Source organism: Oncorhynchus nerka, linkage group LG7 (genome assembly GCF_034236695.1).
Source record: "Oncorhynchus nerka isolate Pitt River linkage group LG7, Oner_Uvic_2.0, whole genome shotgun sequence".
NCBI classification, from domain to species: Eukaryota; Metazoa; Chordata; class Actinopteri; order Salmoniformes; family Salmonidae; genus Oncorhynchus; species Oncorhynchus nerka.
In genome coordinates this window covers 56,384,241-56,402,857 of record NC_088402.1, presented here as the reverse complement: position 1 = coordinate 56,402,857, position 18,617 = coordinate 56,384,241, and the positions used below count along the sequence as shown (strand labels likewise).

Sequence of the window (18,617 nt, the reverse complement as noted above, 5' to 3'; positions counted from 1 at the left end):
GTTGGAGGAAATTATAGTTTAAATGATTAATTATGTAGTCATTTAAATTACAACCATTTATTTTAATACTATTATGTTGTGGTATGAAATGTATGGGTTTTTAGTTAAACTAGGACTGAAAATGTAGTTAAAACGAATGAATTGTCTGTACCTTGCGGGTTTAAGGGAGAAGGAGGGTATATCTCTTTAGACAGATAAGAATGTTCTTTGATGTTCCATTAGTGGAGAAGAGTATATCTTTTAGACAGATTGGAATGTTTGTTTTATGAGGGGAGTAGAAGACAATCTCCAGACCTGAAGACACTGCGCTATTGTGTGGATCGGAGAAAGTGTGAGAACTGATGACGTCATTTTGATCTTCTCTTTAAAATGTAATGTTCTTTGTATTTTGGGTCAGTACTCATCAAGAATAAATGCTGAACTTGTTTTTAAGACTGGTCTCTTGCTATTTCATGCAAATGATAAATTTACAACTTATTATGAAATAGATAGAGTGTGAATTTGGTTTTGGCTACAAAACATATAGGAATTTAGAATTCCTCTAACACTACCCGGAACAAATCCCAGTCCATGTGATCAAAACAATCTTGAAGCATGTTTTCCGATTTGGTCAGACCAGCATTGAATGGACCTTAGCAAGGGAGGAGCAAAATGGAGTTGTGAGGGAGGGCAGGGGGGTGCTTGTAGGTATTTTGAAAAGTTGAGTAGCAGTGGTCCAATGTTTTACCAACACGAGAACTACAGTCAATGTGTTGGTAGATCTTTGGTAGCATTTTCCTCAAATTTTCTTTGTTAAAATCCCCAGCTACAATAAATGCGGCCTCAGGATAAGTCATTTCCAGTTCATAAAGTCCGGTGTAGTTCTTTGAGGGACATTATGGTATCGGCTTGAGGGGGAATATACACGGCTGTGACTATAACCGAAGAGAATTCTCTTGGGAGGTAATACGGTCGGCATTTGATTGTGAGGTTTTCTAGGTCAGGTGAACAAAGGACTTGAGTTTCTGTATGTTATCACAATCACGCCAGAAGTAGTTAATCATGAAACCTACATCTCCACCTTTCTTCTTCCCAGAGAGTTCTTTATTCCTGTCTGTGCGATGTACTGAGAACCCAGATGGTTTATGGACAGGGACAGTATATCCCAAGAGAGCCATGTTTCTGTGAAAGAGAGTATGTTAAAATCCCTGATGTTTCTCTGGAATGAGATCCTCGCCCTGAGCTTGTCTACTTTATTTTCAAGGACTGAACATTAGCGAGTACCATCGAACATTGCCATCGAAGTGGTCGATGGTGTGCACGCCTCCTAAGTCGGACTAGAAGTCCACTCCGAATACCTCTTCTCCGCCGGCGGTGTTTCGGAGCAGCCACTGGAATAAGTTAAATTGCCTTGGGGGTACGAACAAAAGTCGTATTCCTGGTCATAATGCTGGGGAGTTACTGCTGCTCTAACATCCAAAAGTTCTTTATGTATGTAATAACACCAAACATTTTATGAGCTCATAAACCAAAATGCCCGCAAAGTTGCTTAGGAGCTAGAAGCAGAGCTGCCATATCTGTTGGCACCAAACACACAGACCTTTTTTCCCAGTCTGATGTCCTTAGTGCTCCGGAGCAGGTTTTCATCAAGAATCTCTTTGAACTTTGCTCCGTTTATCTTTCCCTCGAACCTGACTAGTCTCCCAGTCCCTTCTGCTTAAAAACATCTCCACAGCATGATGCTGCCACCTCCATGCTTCACCGTAGGGATGGTATTGGCCAGGTGATGAGCGGTGCTTGGTTTCCTCCAGACGTGACGCTCGGCATTCAGGCCAAAGAGTTCAATCTTGGTTTCATCAGAGAATCAGGGAATCTTGTTTCTCATGGACTGAGAGTCCTTTAGGTGCCTTTTGGCAAACTCCAAGCGGGCCGTCATGTGCCTTTTGCTGAGGAGTGGCTTCTGTCTGATTGGTGGAGTACTGCAGAGATGGTGGTCTTCCATCTCCACAAAGGAACTCTGGAGCTCTGTCAGAGTGGTCACCTCCCTGACCAAGGCTGTTCTTCCCTGATTGCTCAGTTTGGCCGGGTGTACAGCTCTATGAATAGTCTTGGTTGCACCAAACGTCTTCGATTTAAGAATGATGGAGGCCACGGTGTTCTTGGGGACCTTCAATGCTGCAGCCATTTTTTGGTACCCTTCCCCAGATCTGTGCCTTGACACAATCCTGCCTCAGGGCTCTACGGACTATTCCTATGACCTTGTGTCTTGGTTGTTGCTCTGACTGGTGTGTGCCTTTCCAAATCATTGAATTTTACACAGCTGGACTCCAATCAAGTTGTAGAAACATCTCAAGGAGGATAAATGGAAACAGGATGAACCTGAGCTCAATTTCGAGTCTCATAGCAAAGGGTCTGAATTCTTAAGCAAATAAGTTATTTCTGTTTTTGTTTTTTTCATAAATTTGCAAACATTTCTAAAAACCTGTTTTCACTTTGTCATTATGGGGTATTGTGTGTAGATTGATTAGGAAAATGTTTAACATTGTCAATTTTCGAATAAGGCTGTAATGTAACAAATGTGGAAAAAGTGAAGGAGCCAGAATACATTCCGAATGCACTGTTCATCAAACACATGGTTTCCAGATGTTTGATGCCATTCCATGTGCTCCGTTCAGGCCCTTATTACGAGCCGTTCTCTCCTCTGCAGCCTCCTGTGATATGGATCTGCCAGAAGGCAAGGATCCATTCTCTCCAAAAATCTCACTCCCACAGGGCCAGAATCATCTTTGTCATCATCAGGATGAGGCTCAAACTCAGCGGTCTTCACTGCATCTGCCACCACAGTTAATTCATCCACACTCTCGTCATGTTCAATTTCCTCCTGTAGCACTTCCAAAAGTTCTGTGTGATCCACCACTCCATATTGACCTTTTTTTCATGTCCTCCATTTTACCCCAACCTCGTGGCCACAGTAGCAAACAAAGAAACACTTAATTGAAGAATCTCTACTGTTGACCAATCACCGACGAAGGGGCGTAGACTTCGGCTTGCCTCAGGAAAAATGTTTGTGTGCCCATACAGCAAATAAAACCCTTTCAAAAGACCCAATAAACAACCTCACAAAATGTTGTCATAATATATGAACAAACTGTTTCGGATGGGAAGCATGTGGACACCAGAATTTATTTGAATTTTACAGGATGAAATCTCTTGATATGCACCATGTCGTTTTCAAGTGTCCAAATAAAAAAAACGAAGCAAACAAACAATACTTAGTAACAAGAATAATATGGCAACTTATGTCTAATAATAATAACAACAATGTAATTATAGGCGCAGGCATAGTCTGTGTGCCAGTCTTTTTAGCAGAGACTGTTAACCCCTAAATAGAGACGGGCACCCAGACTAGCGCAGGCAAGGCGAAGCAGAGAAGTTGAGAAGGAAGCAAACGGCATAAGGAATAATAGAGCTATCTGACGGCAAAAGGGCTATAATGCAAGGTGTGGTAAAGATACACTACATGACCAAAAGTATGTGGACAACTGCTTGTCGAACACCTCATTTCAAAATCATGGGCATTAATATGGAGTTGGTCGCCCCTTTGCTGCTATAACAGTCTCCACTCTTCTGGGAAGGCTTTCCACTAGATGCTGGAACATTGCTGCAGTAAATTGCTTCCAATCAGCCACAAAAGCATTCAGCCACAAAAACATTTGGCGTTCCAATTCATCCCAAAGGTGTTCGATGGGGTTGGGTTCTGTGCAGGCAAGTCAAGTTCTTCCACACCAATCTCAACAAACCATTTCTGTATGGACCTTTGTGCACGGGGGAATTGTCATGCTGAAACAGGAAAGAGCCTTCCCCAAACTTTATTTTTTCTCAAAAAAAGTTGGAAGCACAGAATCGTATAGAATGTCATTGTATGCTGTAGCGTTAAGATTTCCCTTCACTGGAACTAAGGTGCCTACCCAAACCATGAAAAACAGCCTCAGACCATTATTCCTCCTCCACCACCAAACTTTACAGTTAGCACTACACATTTGGACAGGTAGCGTTCTCTTGGCATCCGCCAAACCCAGTTTAGTCCATCGGACTGCCAGATGGTGAAGCATGATTCATCACTCCAGAGAACACGTTTCCACTGCTCCAGAGTCCAATGGCGGTGAGCTTTACACCACTCCAGCCATTGCTTGGTATTGCACATGATGATCTTAGGCTTGTGTGCAGCTGCTTGGCCATGGAAACCCATTTCATGAAGCTCCAGACGAAAAGTTATTGTGCTGACATTGCTTCCAGAGGCCGTTTGGAACTCTGTAGTGAGTCGAGGACAATTTTTACGCACTATGTGCTTCAGCGCTTGGAGGTTCCGTGCTGTGAGCTTGTGTGGCCTACCACTTCGCGGCTGAGCCATTGTTGCTCCTAGATGTTTCCACTTCACTGTAACAGCACATACAGTTGACGGGGGCAGCTCTAGCAGGGCAGAAATTTGATGAACTGACTTGTTGGAAAGGTGGCATCCTATGACGATGCCACGCTGAATGTCACTGAGCTCTTCATTTAGGGCATACTCCTGCAAATATTTGTCTATGGATATTTCATGGCTGTGTGCTCGATTTTATACACCTGTCAGCAACGGGTGTGGCTGAATTAGCCAAATCCACTCATTTGAAGGGGTGTCCACATACTTTTGTACATATGTCAAAATGATACTACAAAATGATCATTTCATAACTAACTATATTCGAATAATTTGGGTAACTTTCAACTCTCTGTTTGAATATGTTGAACAAAGAACAGAAAAGACACACCCATGAAAGTGGTTCTCTGCGTGCAGCTTGTTTTTATTGAGCAAAATATCCAGCTACCATACAATACCTCATAAAAAAAGGGGAAGAGCTGTCAGTAGAGCAGTCGTGGCACTTTGTTTTAACATAAAAGATTAAGAAAACACAAAAGATCTCCTTCTGCTGCCTACTTCCCCATCACCCTAGGCACTACACACAGATTAGCGTTTTCTTTTTGGTAGGCTACACAATAGAATTGTACAGCTCACTAATAAATAATTTTGTTTTGTAAAATGATACAGAACTCTGCAACGGACAAGTTAGAGCTTACATGGTATTTTACTCTTATTCTGGTTATACAACTACAATGATCTATTTTGTATATTATTTACAGCATGTGTCCAATACTAAAGAAAAAGTCACTATGCATAAAGCAGTGACTTGTGGTGTGTACAAACGCACACACGCACGCACGCACGCACACACACACACACACACACACACCATTACATTACATTGTATTGTTCAAACAAGACAAGGATAAAAATCTGTAAATTCCAAAATGTCTTGCCTTAACTGATTGACAGACTACGAATCCCCTTCTGTAGAGTCGCCCTCTAAAATCCATAGGTTCAAGTGGAGTTGTATGCAAAATTTGCTAATATAAAAGTATATATTCAAATTTGCTGACATCATTGTCCTACACTCTTCGAAAAAAAGGATTCCGAAAGGATTCTTCAGCTTTCCCCATAAGATAAATGTTTTTGGTTCCAGGTATAACCCTTTTTGGTTCCAGGTAGAACCCTTTTGGGAGTACAGAACCCTCTGTGGAAATGGTTTTACATGGAACCAAAAAGGGTTATACCTGGAACCAAAAATATTTATCTTCAAAGGGTTCTCCTTTGGGGACAGCTGAAGAACACTTTTAGGTTCTAGATAGCGACTTTTTTTTCTAAGAGTGTACTTAGTAACTGTGAAGCTTAGTCTTCGGTGTATATGACAGATAATACTGTAGTAACAAGACGCTTTAATACCCAATAATTCATTTGAAAAGGATAACCTGTGAACACCCCCTTGTATAATATATCAGAGCCGGCAAGCCAACTTCATCACCATCATCAAACCATCATCTCATTTTAGGAGCCTGAGATCGCTGATCTGTTGAGGGAGTCCTGCTCTATGGCTATGACAATGTCTCCTATCCTTTGATTTGTTATGCGTTAGCTATATGTGTAAGCCAACTATGCCTGTTATGTCATGTGTTATATGTGTAAGCCAAGTATGCCTAGTATGTTTATGTTTGTACATTTTTGAACCATTTATTTAAGAGGACTATAATGGAAATAGATCGTAAAACATGTCTCGTGTCATGCTTGATTTTAAATGCATTATCCACATTTGTGGTTGTATATTGTTTTACATGGTCAAATAAAATATATCTATCTATCTATGTACAGTTGAAGTCAGAAGTTTACAAACACCTTAGCCAAATACTTTTAAACTCAGTTTTTTTCACAATTCCTGACATTTAATCCTAGTAAGAATTCCCTGTCAAAGGTCAGTTAGGATCACCACTTTATTTTAAGAATTTGAAATGTCAGAATAATAGTAGAGAGAATTATTTTTTTCAGCTTTTATTTCTTTCATCACATTCCCAATGGGTCAGAAGTTTACATACACTCAATCAGTATTTGGTAGCATTGCCTTTAAATGGTTTAACTTGGGTGAAACGTTTCAGGTAGCCTTCCACAAGCTTCCCACAATAAGTTGGGTGAATTTTGGCCCATTCTTCCTGACAGAGCTGGTGTAACTGAGCCAGGTTTATAGGCCTCCCTGCTCGCACACACTTTTTCAGTTCTGCTCATAAATTTTCTATAGGATTGAGGTCAGGGCTTTGTGATGACCACTCCAATACCTTGACTTTGTTGTCCTTAAGTCATTTTGCCACAACTTTGGAAATATGCTTGGGGTCATTGTCCATTTGGAAGACCCATTTGCGACCAAGCTTTAACTTCCTGACTGATGCCTTTAGACGTTGCTTCAATATTTCCACATAATTTTCCTCCCTCATGATGCCATCTATTTTGTGAAGTGCACCAGTCCCTCCTGCAGCAAAGCACCCCCACAACATGATGCTGCCACCCCAGTGCTTCACAGTTGGGATGGTGTTAATCGGCTTGCAAGCCTCCCCCTTTTCCCTCCAAACATAACAATGGTCATTATAGCCAAACAGTTCTATTTTTGTTTCATCAGACCAGAGGACATTTCTCCAAAAAGTATGATCTTTGTCCCTATCTGCAGTTGTGAATCGTAGTCTGGCTTATTTATGCCGGTTTTGGAGCAGTGGCTTCTTCCTTGCTGAGCGGCCTTTCAGGTTATGTCGATATAGGACTCGTTTTACTAGATACTTTTGTACCTGTTTCCTCCAGCATCTTCACAAGGTCCCTTGCTGTTATTCTGGGATTGATTTGCACTTTTCGCACCCAAATACGTCCATCTCTAAGAGACAAAATGCGTCTCCTTCCTGAGCGGTATGACGGCTGCGTACTATTGTTTGTACAGATGAATGTGGTACCTTCAGGCGTTTGGAAATTGCTCCCAAGGATGAACCAGACTTTTTTCCTGAGGTCTTGGCTGATTTCTTTAGATTTTCCCATGATGTCAGGCAAAGAAGCACTGAATTTGAAGGTAGGCCTTGAAATACATCCACAGGTACAGCTCCAATTGACTCAAATGATGTCAATTAGCCTATCAGAAGCTTCTAAAGCCATGACATACTTTTCTGGAATTTTCCAAGCTGTTTAAAGGCACAGTCAACTTAGTAAACTTCTGACCCACTAGAATTGTGATACAGGGAATTATAAGTGAAATAATCTGTCTGTAAACAATTGTTGGAAAAATTACTTGTGTCATGCACAAAGTAGATGTCCTAACCAACTTGCCAAAAACTATAGTTAACAAGACATTTGTGGAGTGGTTGAAAAACTAGTTTTAATGACTCCAACCTAAGGGTATGTAAACTTCCGACTTCAACTGTATGTATGTATGTATCGGTGTTGTCGGAGGGCTTAGAGCTGGGAGTCGGCTCCCCCCAGGCTGTTCATCTCGTCAGGCGCATACTTCTCCCCTGCCTCTCCGGCATCATGGCGGAAGCCAGCGGCGATCTCGTCAAACGATCGTCCCTTGGTTTCGGGCACCATGAAGTAGGTGAAGACGAAGAAGCCCAGCAACAGCACGGTGAAGATGATGAAGACGTAGGGGCCACACAGTTGCTACAGAGAATACAGAAAAGTTACATTATTTTCACAATTTCCAAATTGAAAGTGGAAGTCATAAGTGCTATTATAGAACTATATAATATATATAATAATATATACTATCAATGTATATTAATTAATGAAAATGAGCCATTAATGCAATAGTAATGGTTTCTGTCTCCTTACCTCAACGTATTGGAAGGTCATGCCCACTATAAAGTTAGCTGACCAGTTGGAGAATCCAGCCACGGCAAAGGCAGAGGGCCGAGGACCTTGGCTGAAGAGCTCAGCCACAATGAACCATGGGATGGGGCCTGGGCCAATCTCAAAGAAGGCCACGAAGCTGAAGATGGCCACGATGCTAACGTACGACATCCATGGCAGCTGGTCCTGAGGCAAGACACATCAGTAGACGAGTCTGGTTGAAGTAGCCGTGTACATAAAATATAATATGAGCATATCCATTTGTTATGTTCCTTTAGTGCACCATTATACATACCAGCAGTGCCATGGCAACTGTCATCAGGACCGCTGAGAAGGCCATCCCCAGTAACCCAGTGAGGTGAAGGGATCTTCGCCCAGCACGCTCCACAATGAATAGCTATATAAAGAGAGCGAGGAAGAGGAGAAGAAAGGTGGTGTTAGTGGGGGTTGGGGAGTGTCTACATTTCAAAGACACATTTTTCAAGCTGTTTTATTTTCCACCCATACTAGAAAAAACAAACATTTAAAATATATTTTTTATACATTTTTGGGGGATAATGTATTTAAAATGAATATATAAACGTATGTAAAATGTATATCACAATATACACTGAGTGAACAAAACATTAAGAACACCTTCGTAATATTGAGTCCAGTTGCACCCCCTTTTTCCCTCAGAACAGCCTCAATTCGTCGGGCCATGGACTCTACAAGGTGTCAAAAGGATTCCACAGGTATACTGGCCCATGTTGACTCCTATGCTTCCCACAGTTGTGTAAAGTTGGCTGGATGTCCTTTGGGTGGTGGATCATTCTTGATACACACGGGAAACTGTTGAGCATGAAAAATCCAGCAGCATCGCCTGGCACCTACTACCATACCCCGTTCAAAAGCCCTTAAATATTTTGTCTTGTCCATTCACCCTCTGAATTGGACACCTACACAATCCATGTCTCAATTGTCTCAAGGCTTAAAAATCCTTCTTTAAACTGTTTCTTCCCCTTCATCTACACTGATTGAAGTAGATTTAACAAGTGACATCAATAAGGGACCATAGCTTTCACCTGTATTCCACAACTCAATATTAGGAAGGTGTCCTTAATGTTTTGTACACTCATGCATTGGAAAATGTATTTAATGTATTCTAAAATACATTCTTAAATACATTAAATAATGTTTCCACATGTATTTAGTGATACATTTAGTAAATATATTTTCAAATGTCTTTTCATATTAATATTATGACACGTTCTCCCATGGGTGGCCCAATGAGCTCAAACCAAGGCCACACCTCCAAGAAGCCACGCCTCCAGATCATCTAATAGGCTGGCGCAGCTACAGTATATTTGCTCAGCGTGTATTTTTATTGTACTTGAGACATATCAAAAGCGTACCGAAAGCACTAAAATGCATTTAAATTTCAAATCATGTAATGATTTTTTCATTATTTAATGAAGCTGAAGAGAGGCACTTACTTTTATATTTTTATTTAACCTCTTGAGACAGGAAACATGTTTTTTATGAAGTTGAACATGCACTCTTTATGACAATGTTAAAATTATATCAATGCAAACATTTTGTGTAAAAAGAGTAATTAAAGAATCCTCTGAAGGGCCAAACTATGTCATATGCTGAATTAAGAACTGCTTTGGCCTCCCTGTAGACTAGATATCTTAGCTATGCATTTCTGGAATTGTCAGCCATTACATGCATTTGAACAAAGATGGAAATGTATGTACATGTATTTGAAATACATTTTGTGAAATTAAATATAATTAAATGTATTTTTTTCTGACTTACAGACACAACAGTGAAGGCTGTATTGACTACTCCAGCCCCAATGGTAGCATAGACTGGCTGAGAAACCCCCGCCTTCTCAAAGATCCTGGTGGAGTAGTAGAAAACCTGCACAAAATTGTCATAATTTAGTGGATCATGTAGTTTGATGTGTGTGTGCACATGTGTGTGCATGAGTAAGCATGTATGTGCATACATGCATGTGTATTCACAAGTCAGTGTGTGTCTCCCAGAGTGTCCTACACTCACAGCGTTGATGCCAGACAGCTGCTGGGAGAGCTGGAGCATGATGGCGATGAAGATGGGCTGGCGGTAGAGTGGCGAGCGGAATAGCTCCAGGATGGTCACTTTCTTCTCCCTCATCATCTGCCTGGCCTCCTCCTTCATCTCCTGCATGTCGGCGCCCACCTCCTCAGTGCCTCGCAGCTTCTCCAGCACTGCATGCAAATCCACACCACACTCAGGACTCCATTCAGCTGGTACCAAGATGCATGACTGGTGGCCGACCCTCCTCCCGGAGAGCTACTGGATGTGCAGGCGTTTGTTCCAGCCCTACTTTAACACCCCAGATTCTACTGATAAGCTGCTTGTCAGGACCTTGATTAGTTGAATGGTGTGTTAGAGCAGGGCTGGAACAAAAGCCTACACACCCAGGAGCTCTCCTGCTCTCCATGGGAATAGGTCCTCAGCCGGGAGGGTTCCATGTTTGAGGGAGTGAAGGTGTAGCAGTAGATGGTCAGAGGCTTACCTTCCCTGGCCTTGAGCTCCTCGTTGCAGTTGATGAGGAGGAAGCGAGGGCTCTCGGGGCAGAAGGGCAGCAGGATACACTGCAACACGGCCGGGATGAAAGTGAGGCCCAGCAGGAAGGGCCACATAGTGGAGTTCCCCATGATCGACTCCATCCCAAACACCTGTAAGTAACAATATGTTCGTACACTGTAACACTGTTAATGAAAGTTAAACTACCATGGAAATGCACTGTGGTGAAGTTACTTGGGAACGGTATGTTGGTGGAAAGAATATATTTGTCCAGATGATTGTGCTGTATCACTAGCGTAGAAAAAGATAACAAAAATATCACACCTGAGGGCAGCAAATATTACTTGAACATTTGTCTTCTTGTCATTGCTATATTTGTCCAGTTGTCCTGTGCCACATTTGGATTGTCATCTCTAGTAATCGCTGATATTGGATCAGGTGAAACTGAAAGTCACCCAACGGACAGTGCCTACCTGTGCCATGAGGATTCCAATGACGATTCCCAGCTGGTGCAGAGTGCCCAGCGCCCCACGGAGCGAAGTGGGCGCGATCTCCCCCACGTACATGGGCACGAAGCCAGTGGACAGGCCGGAGTAAAGTCCCACGATGAAGCGGCCAATGATCAGCATCTCCCACGACACCGCCAGCTTGGAGAAGCCCATGAACCCGGCAGCGATGAACGCTAGCACATTGGCGATGAGCATCGAGTTCCTCCTGCAAATCATTCACAGAGAGGTCAATTGAAAAATATGGCTGGCTTCTTCACTTCCTAAAGGCACAAAAATGCTATACTGCTGTTAAGGTGCATAGGACAGCACAAAAAAACAAAATTACCCATGATTACCACACCCTTTTAACGTAAAGACCAGTCTAAAATATAACACTAACAGAGCAGATTTACCTGCCCAGGCGGTTGACAAAGAGGCCCACGGAGAAGGAGCCGAAGATGCCCCCGACAGAGAAGATGGCCACGGAGATGGACCACAGGGTGGTCAGGGATGTGGCAGGGATGGGCTCAGAGTACCTGTTGTTCCACGTGTCATTCAAAAAGCCTTCAATGATCTAAGGTACAATACAACATATCACAACATGAAGAACATACATTAACTATATTCATCATTGAAGGTTGCTGGAGACATTAAAGCTGCAATCAGCAGCAAACAATAACAAAGCATCCTCCCCGGTAAAGAGCTTTGTGATGGGCCTCCCAAGTGGGTTTGACCCATGAGGCGTCACACAATTGGCCCAGCGTCGTCCGGGTTAGGGTAGGGCTTGGTCGGCCGGATGTCCTTGTCCCATTGCGCTCTAGCAACTCCTTGTGGTGAGCTGGGCACCTGCAAGCTGAATGCGGTCGCCAGTTGTACGGTGTTTCCTGCGACACATTGGTGCGGCTGGTTTCAGGGTTAAGCCAGCAGTGTGTCAAGAAGCAGTATGGCTTGGCAGGGTCCTGTTTCGGAGGATGCATGGCTCTCGACATTCGCCTCTCCCGAGTCAGTACGGGAGTTACATCGATGAGACAAGACTGTAACTATCAATTGGATATCCCGAAAAAGGGGTACAACTAAAATAAAACATTTTAAAAGCTGAGGGATGGGGCTGGAGAAATGTAATCACCCTCAAATTCATAGACAGAGTTATGGATGCAAGGACTGACCATCCAGGATATCAAAATTGTAGTTTCAACCATGTAGCTAATGTTTGTTTACATTTACTTTGTTTTAAAAAACATTGGCATAAAACAAGCTTATATTTTGGGTTCTGATGGGGTACGACAGTTGAATTAAGCTCATGAGGCATTTATAAATGATATTCTTCAAGAATCAATGGGTACATATCGTTAATTTATAAGTAAAACAATATCTGTACAAACTGCAGATTGCCCCTTTAAATAATATCATTATCATACATTCATACACTCACAATTCAATTCATTGTGAATTACCAACCATAGAGTGAAATTATAGATATTGTAATCTCGGAACCTGAACTAAAATCTTGCGTAATTTCGTCAGATGCTCAATTAAGTTCTGCGCGGAGACATGATAGAAGCAAATATTTACTAGGATGTGGAGCGGAAGCCAGTGCGGTATCTAAAACAAATGGGTTAAATGTCCCCTCCCCTTCCGAAATTGGAAAGATGCGAACACCTGCGAAATCATTATTTATCCAAATGATCAGTGACGAAACATCTGTGCACCTGAACAAAGTTCCTAGTCATCTCCGACGCTACGATACCAGGGATGCGGTCCAAACACTTAAAAGACACACCCTTGTCTTATGCCCTTGGGGGAATGGCCATCTTGGAGGGTAGTCCAAATGATTAGCCAAGCAAGAGACGTTTGCAACATTTTTAGTCGGCTTTGCGAGTGTACAATTATGTTCACTCCAGGGCCTGAAACTCCCCATAATTCAATTCGCGACTGCAGCCCAGGGCTGGGTGCTTTATATGCGCTACAGTCAATTATGATTGCATGTCTTCTTATATTATTAATATACACCTACTGTATGATAGCTAGCAAATGAATTAGCTTGTTAGCCTGCCTAGCTGGAACTTCTGAAGAAGGAAAATGTTTTACTTCTACAATTTCCAAAAGATAACCAAACAAAAACATATTTACTTTTTACGAGACGTGTTTGTGCCATCATGAGCATTAGTAGCACCATTTCTAACTTATTTGCATACATTTTAGTTGAATTCAAAGCACATATTTTGCCTATTGGCGCAAGCTGTTGAGTTCTCAAGAAATTACGTATTCCTTTTTGTGTTACAGTAATGTTATAAACTCAGCAAAAAGAGAAACATCCTCTCACTGTTAACTGCGTTTATTTTCAGCAAATTTAACGTGTGTAAATATTTGTATGAACATAACAAAATTCAACAACTGAGATATAAACTGAACAAGTTCCACAGACAGGTGACTAACAGAAATTGAATAATGTGTCCCTGAACAAAGGGGAGGCCAAAATCAAAAGAAACAGTCAGTATCTGGTGTGGCCACCAGCTGCATTAAGTACTGCAGTGCATCTCCTTCTCATGGACTGCACCAGATTTGCCCGTTCTTGCTGTGAGATGTTACCCCACTCTTCCACCAAGGCACTTGCAAGATCCCGGACATTTCTGGGGGGAATGGCCCTAGCCCTCACCCTCTAATCCAACAGGTCCCAGATGTGCTCAATGGGATTGAGATCTGGGCTCTTCGCTGGCCATGGCAGAACACTGACAATCACGCATAGAACGAGCAGTATGCCTGGTGGCATTGTTATGCTGGAGGGTCATGTCAGGATGAGCCGGCAGGAAGGGTACCACATGAGGGAGAAGGATGTCTTCCCTTTAATGCACAGCGTTGAGATGGCCTGCAATGACAACAAGCTCAGTTTGATGATGCTGTGACACACCGCCCCAGACCATGACGGACCCTCCACCTCCAAATCGATCCCGCTCCAGAGTACAGGCCTCGGTGTAACGCTCATTCCTTCGACAATAAACGCGAATCCAACCATCACCACTGGCGAGACAAAACTGTGACTCGTCAGTGAAGAGCACTTTTTGCCAGTCCTGTCTGGTCCAGCGACATGGGTTTGTGCCCATAGGCGACGTTGTTGCCGGTGATGTCTGGTGAGGACCTGCCTTACATCAGGCCTACAAGCCCTCAGTCTAGCCTCTCAGCCTATTGCGGACAGTCTGAGTACAGATGGCGGGATTGTGTGTTCCTGGTGTAATTCAGGTAGTTGTTGTTGCCATCCTGTACCTGTCCCCCAGGTGTGATGTTCGGATGTACCAATCCTGTGCAGGTGTTGTTACACGTGGTCTGCCACTGCAAGGATGATCAGCTGTCCGTCCTATCTCCCTGTGGCGCTGTGTTAGGCGTCTCACAGTACGGACATTGCAATTTATTGCCCTGGCCACATCTGCAGTCCTCATGCCTCCTTGCAGCATGCCTAAGGCACGTTCACGCAGATGAGCAGGGACCCTGGGCATCTTTCTTTTGGTGATTTTCAGAATCAGTAGAAAGGCCTCTTTAGTGTCCTACATTTTCATAACTGTGATCTTAATTTCTTACCGTCTGTAAGCTGTTAGTGTCTTTGTTTATGGTTCATTGAACAAGCATGGGAAACAGTGTTTAAACCCTTTACAATGAATATCTGTGAAGTTATTTGGATTTTTACGAATTATCTTTGAAAGACAGGGTCCTGAAAAAGGGACGTTTCTTTTTTTGCTGAGTTTATTATGTTGTTATATTCTATTTTGTTATGAAGAATACGATCATTGTGATCTTGCGGAAATGGATTCAGCTTTAATCTAACTTTATTAAATGAGCAACTTTCGCCAGAGTAGCCTGTTCTCTACAAGTAGAGCAGAGACTGTGTGTAAAGTAGAGAATCTGCACTTGCGCAGACCTTTCAGGACCTTTAGTGTCGGGACGAGGGGTCCATAAAAGTCGGATCCGCAGCCACTCAGTATTCGGCCTGTATTCTAAAGAACAGGTAAATAAAAACATTCTTACAGAAGCCAGCTTTTGACCAGCAGAGGGGGGCAGAGATACACGATGCAACATTGTTCATTACAGGACTTGTTGACAAACATAACTCAGAGTGTCATGGATACAAGTGTGAGAAAGGCAGAGTTTATTGCCCAAAGAATATGCCCTGCGTCTCTGACTATGGAAAGCATATTTTTCCCTATGGCATCACCATTCGCCCCCTGCAGTGGTTTGTTGGATGTGAGCACATCATTGTTTTTTTTTACCTGACTTTGACTTATACCCCACAACATTTTTATCTGGTGATACACATTTTCTAGTGTACTAGTGTACTTTGAAGGAGGTGTGAAGTAAATTTGCCATAAAGAATATGTGAAGAAGAGAGTAGTCAGAGTGAATGATCTCTTTGTTATTATTAGTTGCACAACTCCTGTAGCCACCTTAATCCTGCAAACGTGACAATGATCCCTCGTTACCTCTGCCACGTGTAATGGACACACCGGAAGTGGAATGATTGCAATGGTAAACCTTTCCCAAAATTCCCAGTTGGTGACTTCCTGAAATAAGATTGAAATACGGGAATCCTCCAACAGGGATCTCAGGAAAACCTGGTAAATTTGGGAAAGTTAATGGAATTTTGAAACTGTAATTCACTACAATAGATGGTGACTTTCCACCGCAGACCGTGGAGGTGACTACAAACCCTAACAAATTATCAAAGATACTGGATCCACTAGCAGCTACCTTACTGTCCTGCACACATTTAGACTGATGTAATCTTAATCTACAAAGCTATTTATAGTGCTCATGTGCTCAGGTATCCCGTAGAGGCTCCAGGATTGGCCTTAAACCTCCCAAATCACAGACACACACACACACACGCACGCACACACACACATACACACAAATATAAGTACACACACACACATTAATTCACATTTTTATTTACAGAGCAGGCTTCAGTAATACCTCAAGTAACTTTCTCAAGAAACTGCTGGAGTAAAGTACATACAGTACCAGAGTATCTCCAGTATATCAGCCAGACTGTCACTTACAGATGTCAGATGTTAAACTCTTTCGTAGCAAAATTTGTTCCTGCCAGCTGGAAATTCGAAGAAGCCTTGTGATTTAGATACGTTCACTGAAAACCTGCAGTTCTCTTTCTCTCCATGTAGGGGCAGTCGAGTCATTCGGACCAGTGCCAGCTATCAAAATCATCCTTCTTCTCTTGCCACCTCAAACAGTAAAGCACCAGACAGAATATTAATACATTTCCTACTGCTACTGTAGGTCTATAGGTACTATTACTGCAACATTAAAATGTACAAAATGTATCAGAAATACATCCATACACATCAACAACTGTTGTTTCATAAAGCTTAATAACTCAAGATAGATATTGGTCTCCACAACGACATACAAGTGTAAAGTGTATCCGAAATGCAGCTGTATAGTAGGCTACACCTAAACTATAGCCTACTGAAGCCTATCAAAACTAATTGCACACATAGGCCTATAATATCAGATGTAAAGACAAGATGAAATTGAGAATCGTGAGGTAGCCTACGGAATGGAGCACAAAGGCGCATGAAAGAAAGTGACTCAGATTCCAAAAACAAAAAAAACGCAGCCCATGATTTTTTAAATCTAGTGTATATATTATAGAAAAATATATCAATTGCCACAGTAGATTTGCCATGGTAAACGAGGAAATACTTTATTTCAATTGTACAGAATGCTTGTCAAATAGATTTATTTTAAAGGACTAAGTTCAGACTTTTGAGTTATTGTGCTAGAAGAGAGTGGGCTGGAATCAAACCCATAGCGATACGCTATGGCTTACATGTATGTGTGTGCTGAAGGCAGCGGCCTTAAGACTTTGATTCCAAGCAGGACTAAGGTAACACTGTCAAAAACCTTTAGGTAGCGGTAATGTGGTGACCAATAATGGTTGTAATTGAGATTAGATGTGCGGGTGAATTTAGCGAGTATTGATGGTTAAGTTGGCGACAATCTAGTGCCATCGATGGTGGCAATAGGCCCCTTGTTATGTGATTATATTCCAATACATTCTGCAGGCTAGCCTATCCATTGTCACAAAATGAAAGGTGTGAAAAACGATAATAGGCTAAGATAATGGCTCTCGAGGGGTTGGCTGACGTTTTACAGGCTCCTAACCAACTGTGCTATTCTGTTTGTTTTTTCCAGTGGTGGAAATGGTCATCAATTGTCATACTTGAGTAAAAGTAAAGATACCTTAATAGAAAATGACTCAAGTCACCCAGTCAAATTATACTTGAGTAAAAGTCTAAAAGTAAATATACTTAAATATACTTAAGTATCAAAAGTAAAAGTACAAATAATTAAAAAAAAATCCTTATATTAAGCAAACCAGACTGCACAATGTTCTTGTTTTTTAAATTTACAGTGGCACACTCCAACACTCAGACATAATTTACAAACAAAACATTTGTGTTTCGTGAGTCCACCAGATCAGAGGCAGTAGGGATGACCAGGAATGTTCTCTTGATAAGTGTGTGAATTTAACCATTTTCTGTCCTGCTAAGCATTCAAAATGTAACGAGTACTTTTGGGTGTTAGGGAAAATGTATGGAGTAAAAAGTACTTTAAGAAGTAAAGAAGAAGTAAAGTAAAAGTTGTCAAAAATATAAATACTAAAGTACAGATACCAAAAAAAACTACTTAAGTAGTACTTTCAAGTATTTTTACTTAAGTACTTTACACCACTGTTTTTGTCCGCATGGTTTGTGACTCATTTTGTACATAATGTTGCTGCTACAGGCTCTTGTGACCGAAAGGAGTTTCTGGACATCAGAACAGCGATTACTCACCCTGAAATGGACAAAGATGTATTTTTTATGAGTCTGATGTGAAGGATATACTGCTTTGTCGTGAGAAGGCCCAAATCCTTCACGTGAAGAAAAGACGGAGAAAAAGGGTGAGGAGGGTGTGCCTTGTAATTGTGCCTTGTAAGAATTCGCTGACAAGTAGGTAAACCACCAACACCCTCCGTATTATTGGCCAATCTGAAATCATTGGAAAATAAACTGGACGATCTACGATTAAGACTATCCTACCAAAGGGACATCTGTAACATTTTATGTTTCACCAAGACTTGGCTAAACGACGACACAGATAATATAGAGCTTGCTGGCTTCTCTGTGCATCGGCAGGATGGTAAGACGAGGGGTGGGTGTGTGTGTCTATTTGTCAATAACTGCTGGTGCGCGATGTCTAATATTAAATAAGTCTCGAGGTATTGCTCACCTGAGGTAGAATACCTCATGATAAGCTGTAGACCACACTATTTACCAAGAGAGTTCTCATCTATATTA

The 18,617-nt window shown here is 42.0% G+C and overlaps 1 protein-coding gene across 2 annotated transcripts in view; it reads right to left on the bottom strand.

Annotated features, from left to right (window-relative positions):
- Positions 1-5,721: 5,721 nt before the first annotated feature.
- Positions 5,722-18,617, bottom strand: part of LOC115132012 (solute carrier family 2, facilitated glucose transporter member 1-like) — a 44,238-nt gene continuing 31,342 nt past the window's right edge. The window contains exons 1-9 of one of the 2 annotated variants that reach the window (XM_029664178.2): positions 12,727-13,555; positions 11,682-11,842; positions 11,254-11,494; positions 10,770-10,932; positions 10,271-10,458; positions 10,025-10,129; positions 8,520-8,621; positions 8,207-8,410; positions 5,722-8,035 (exon numbers count right to left, since the gene is read on the bottom strand). In XM_029664178.2, coding sequence (XP_029520038.1) covers positions 7,832-8,035; positions 8,207-8,410; positions 8,520-8,621; positions 10,025-10,129; positions 10,271-10,458; positions 10,770-10,932; positions 11,254-11,494; positions 11,682-11,842; positions 12,727-12,729 — 1,371 coding nt within the window. In that variant the 5' untranslated portion in view covers positions 12,730-13,555 and the 3' untranslated portion in view covers positions 5,722-7,831. Of the gene's footprint in view, positions 8,036-8,206; positions 8,411-8,519; positions 8,622-10,024; positions 10,130-10,270; positions 10,459-10,769; positions 10,933-11,253; positions 11,495-11,681; positions 11,843-12,726; positions 13,556-18,617 lie in introns of those variants that run through there. The other variant, XM_029664176.2, reaches the window with a different exon arrangement.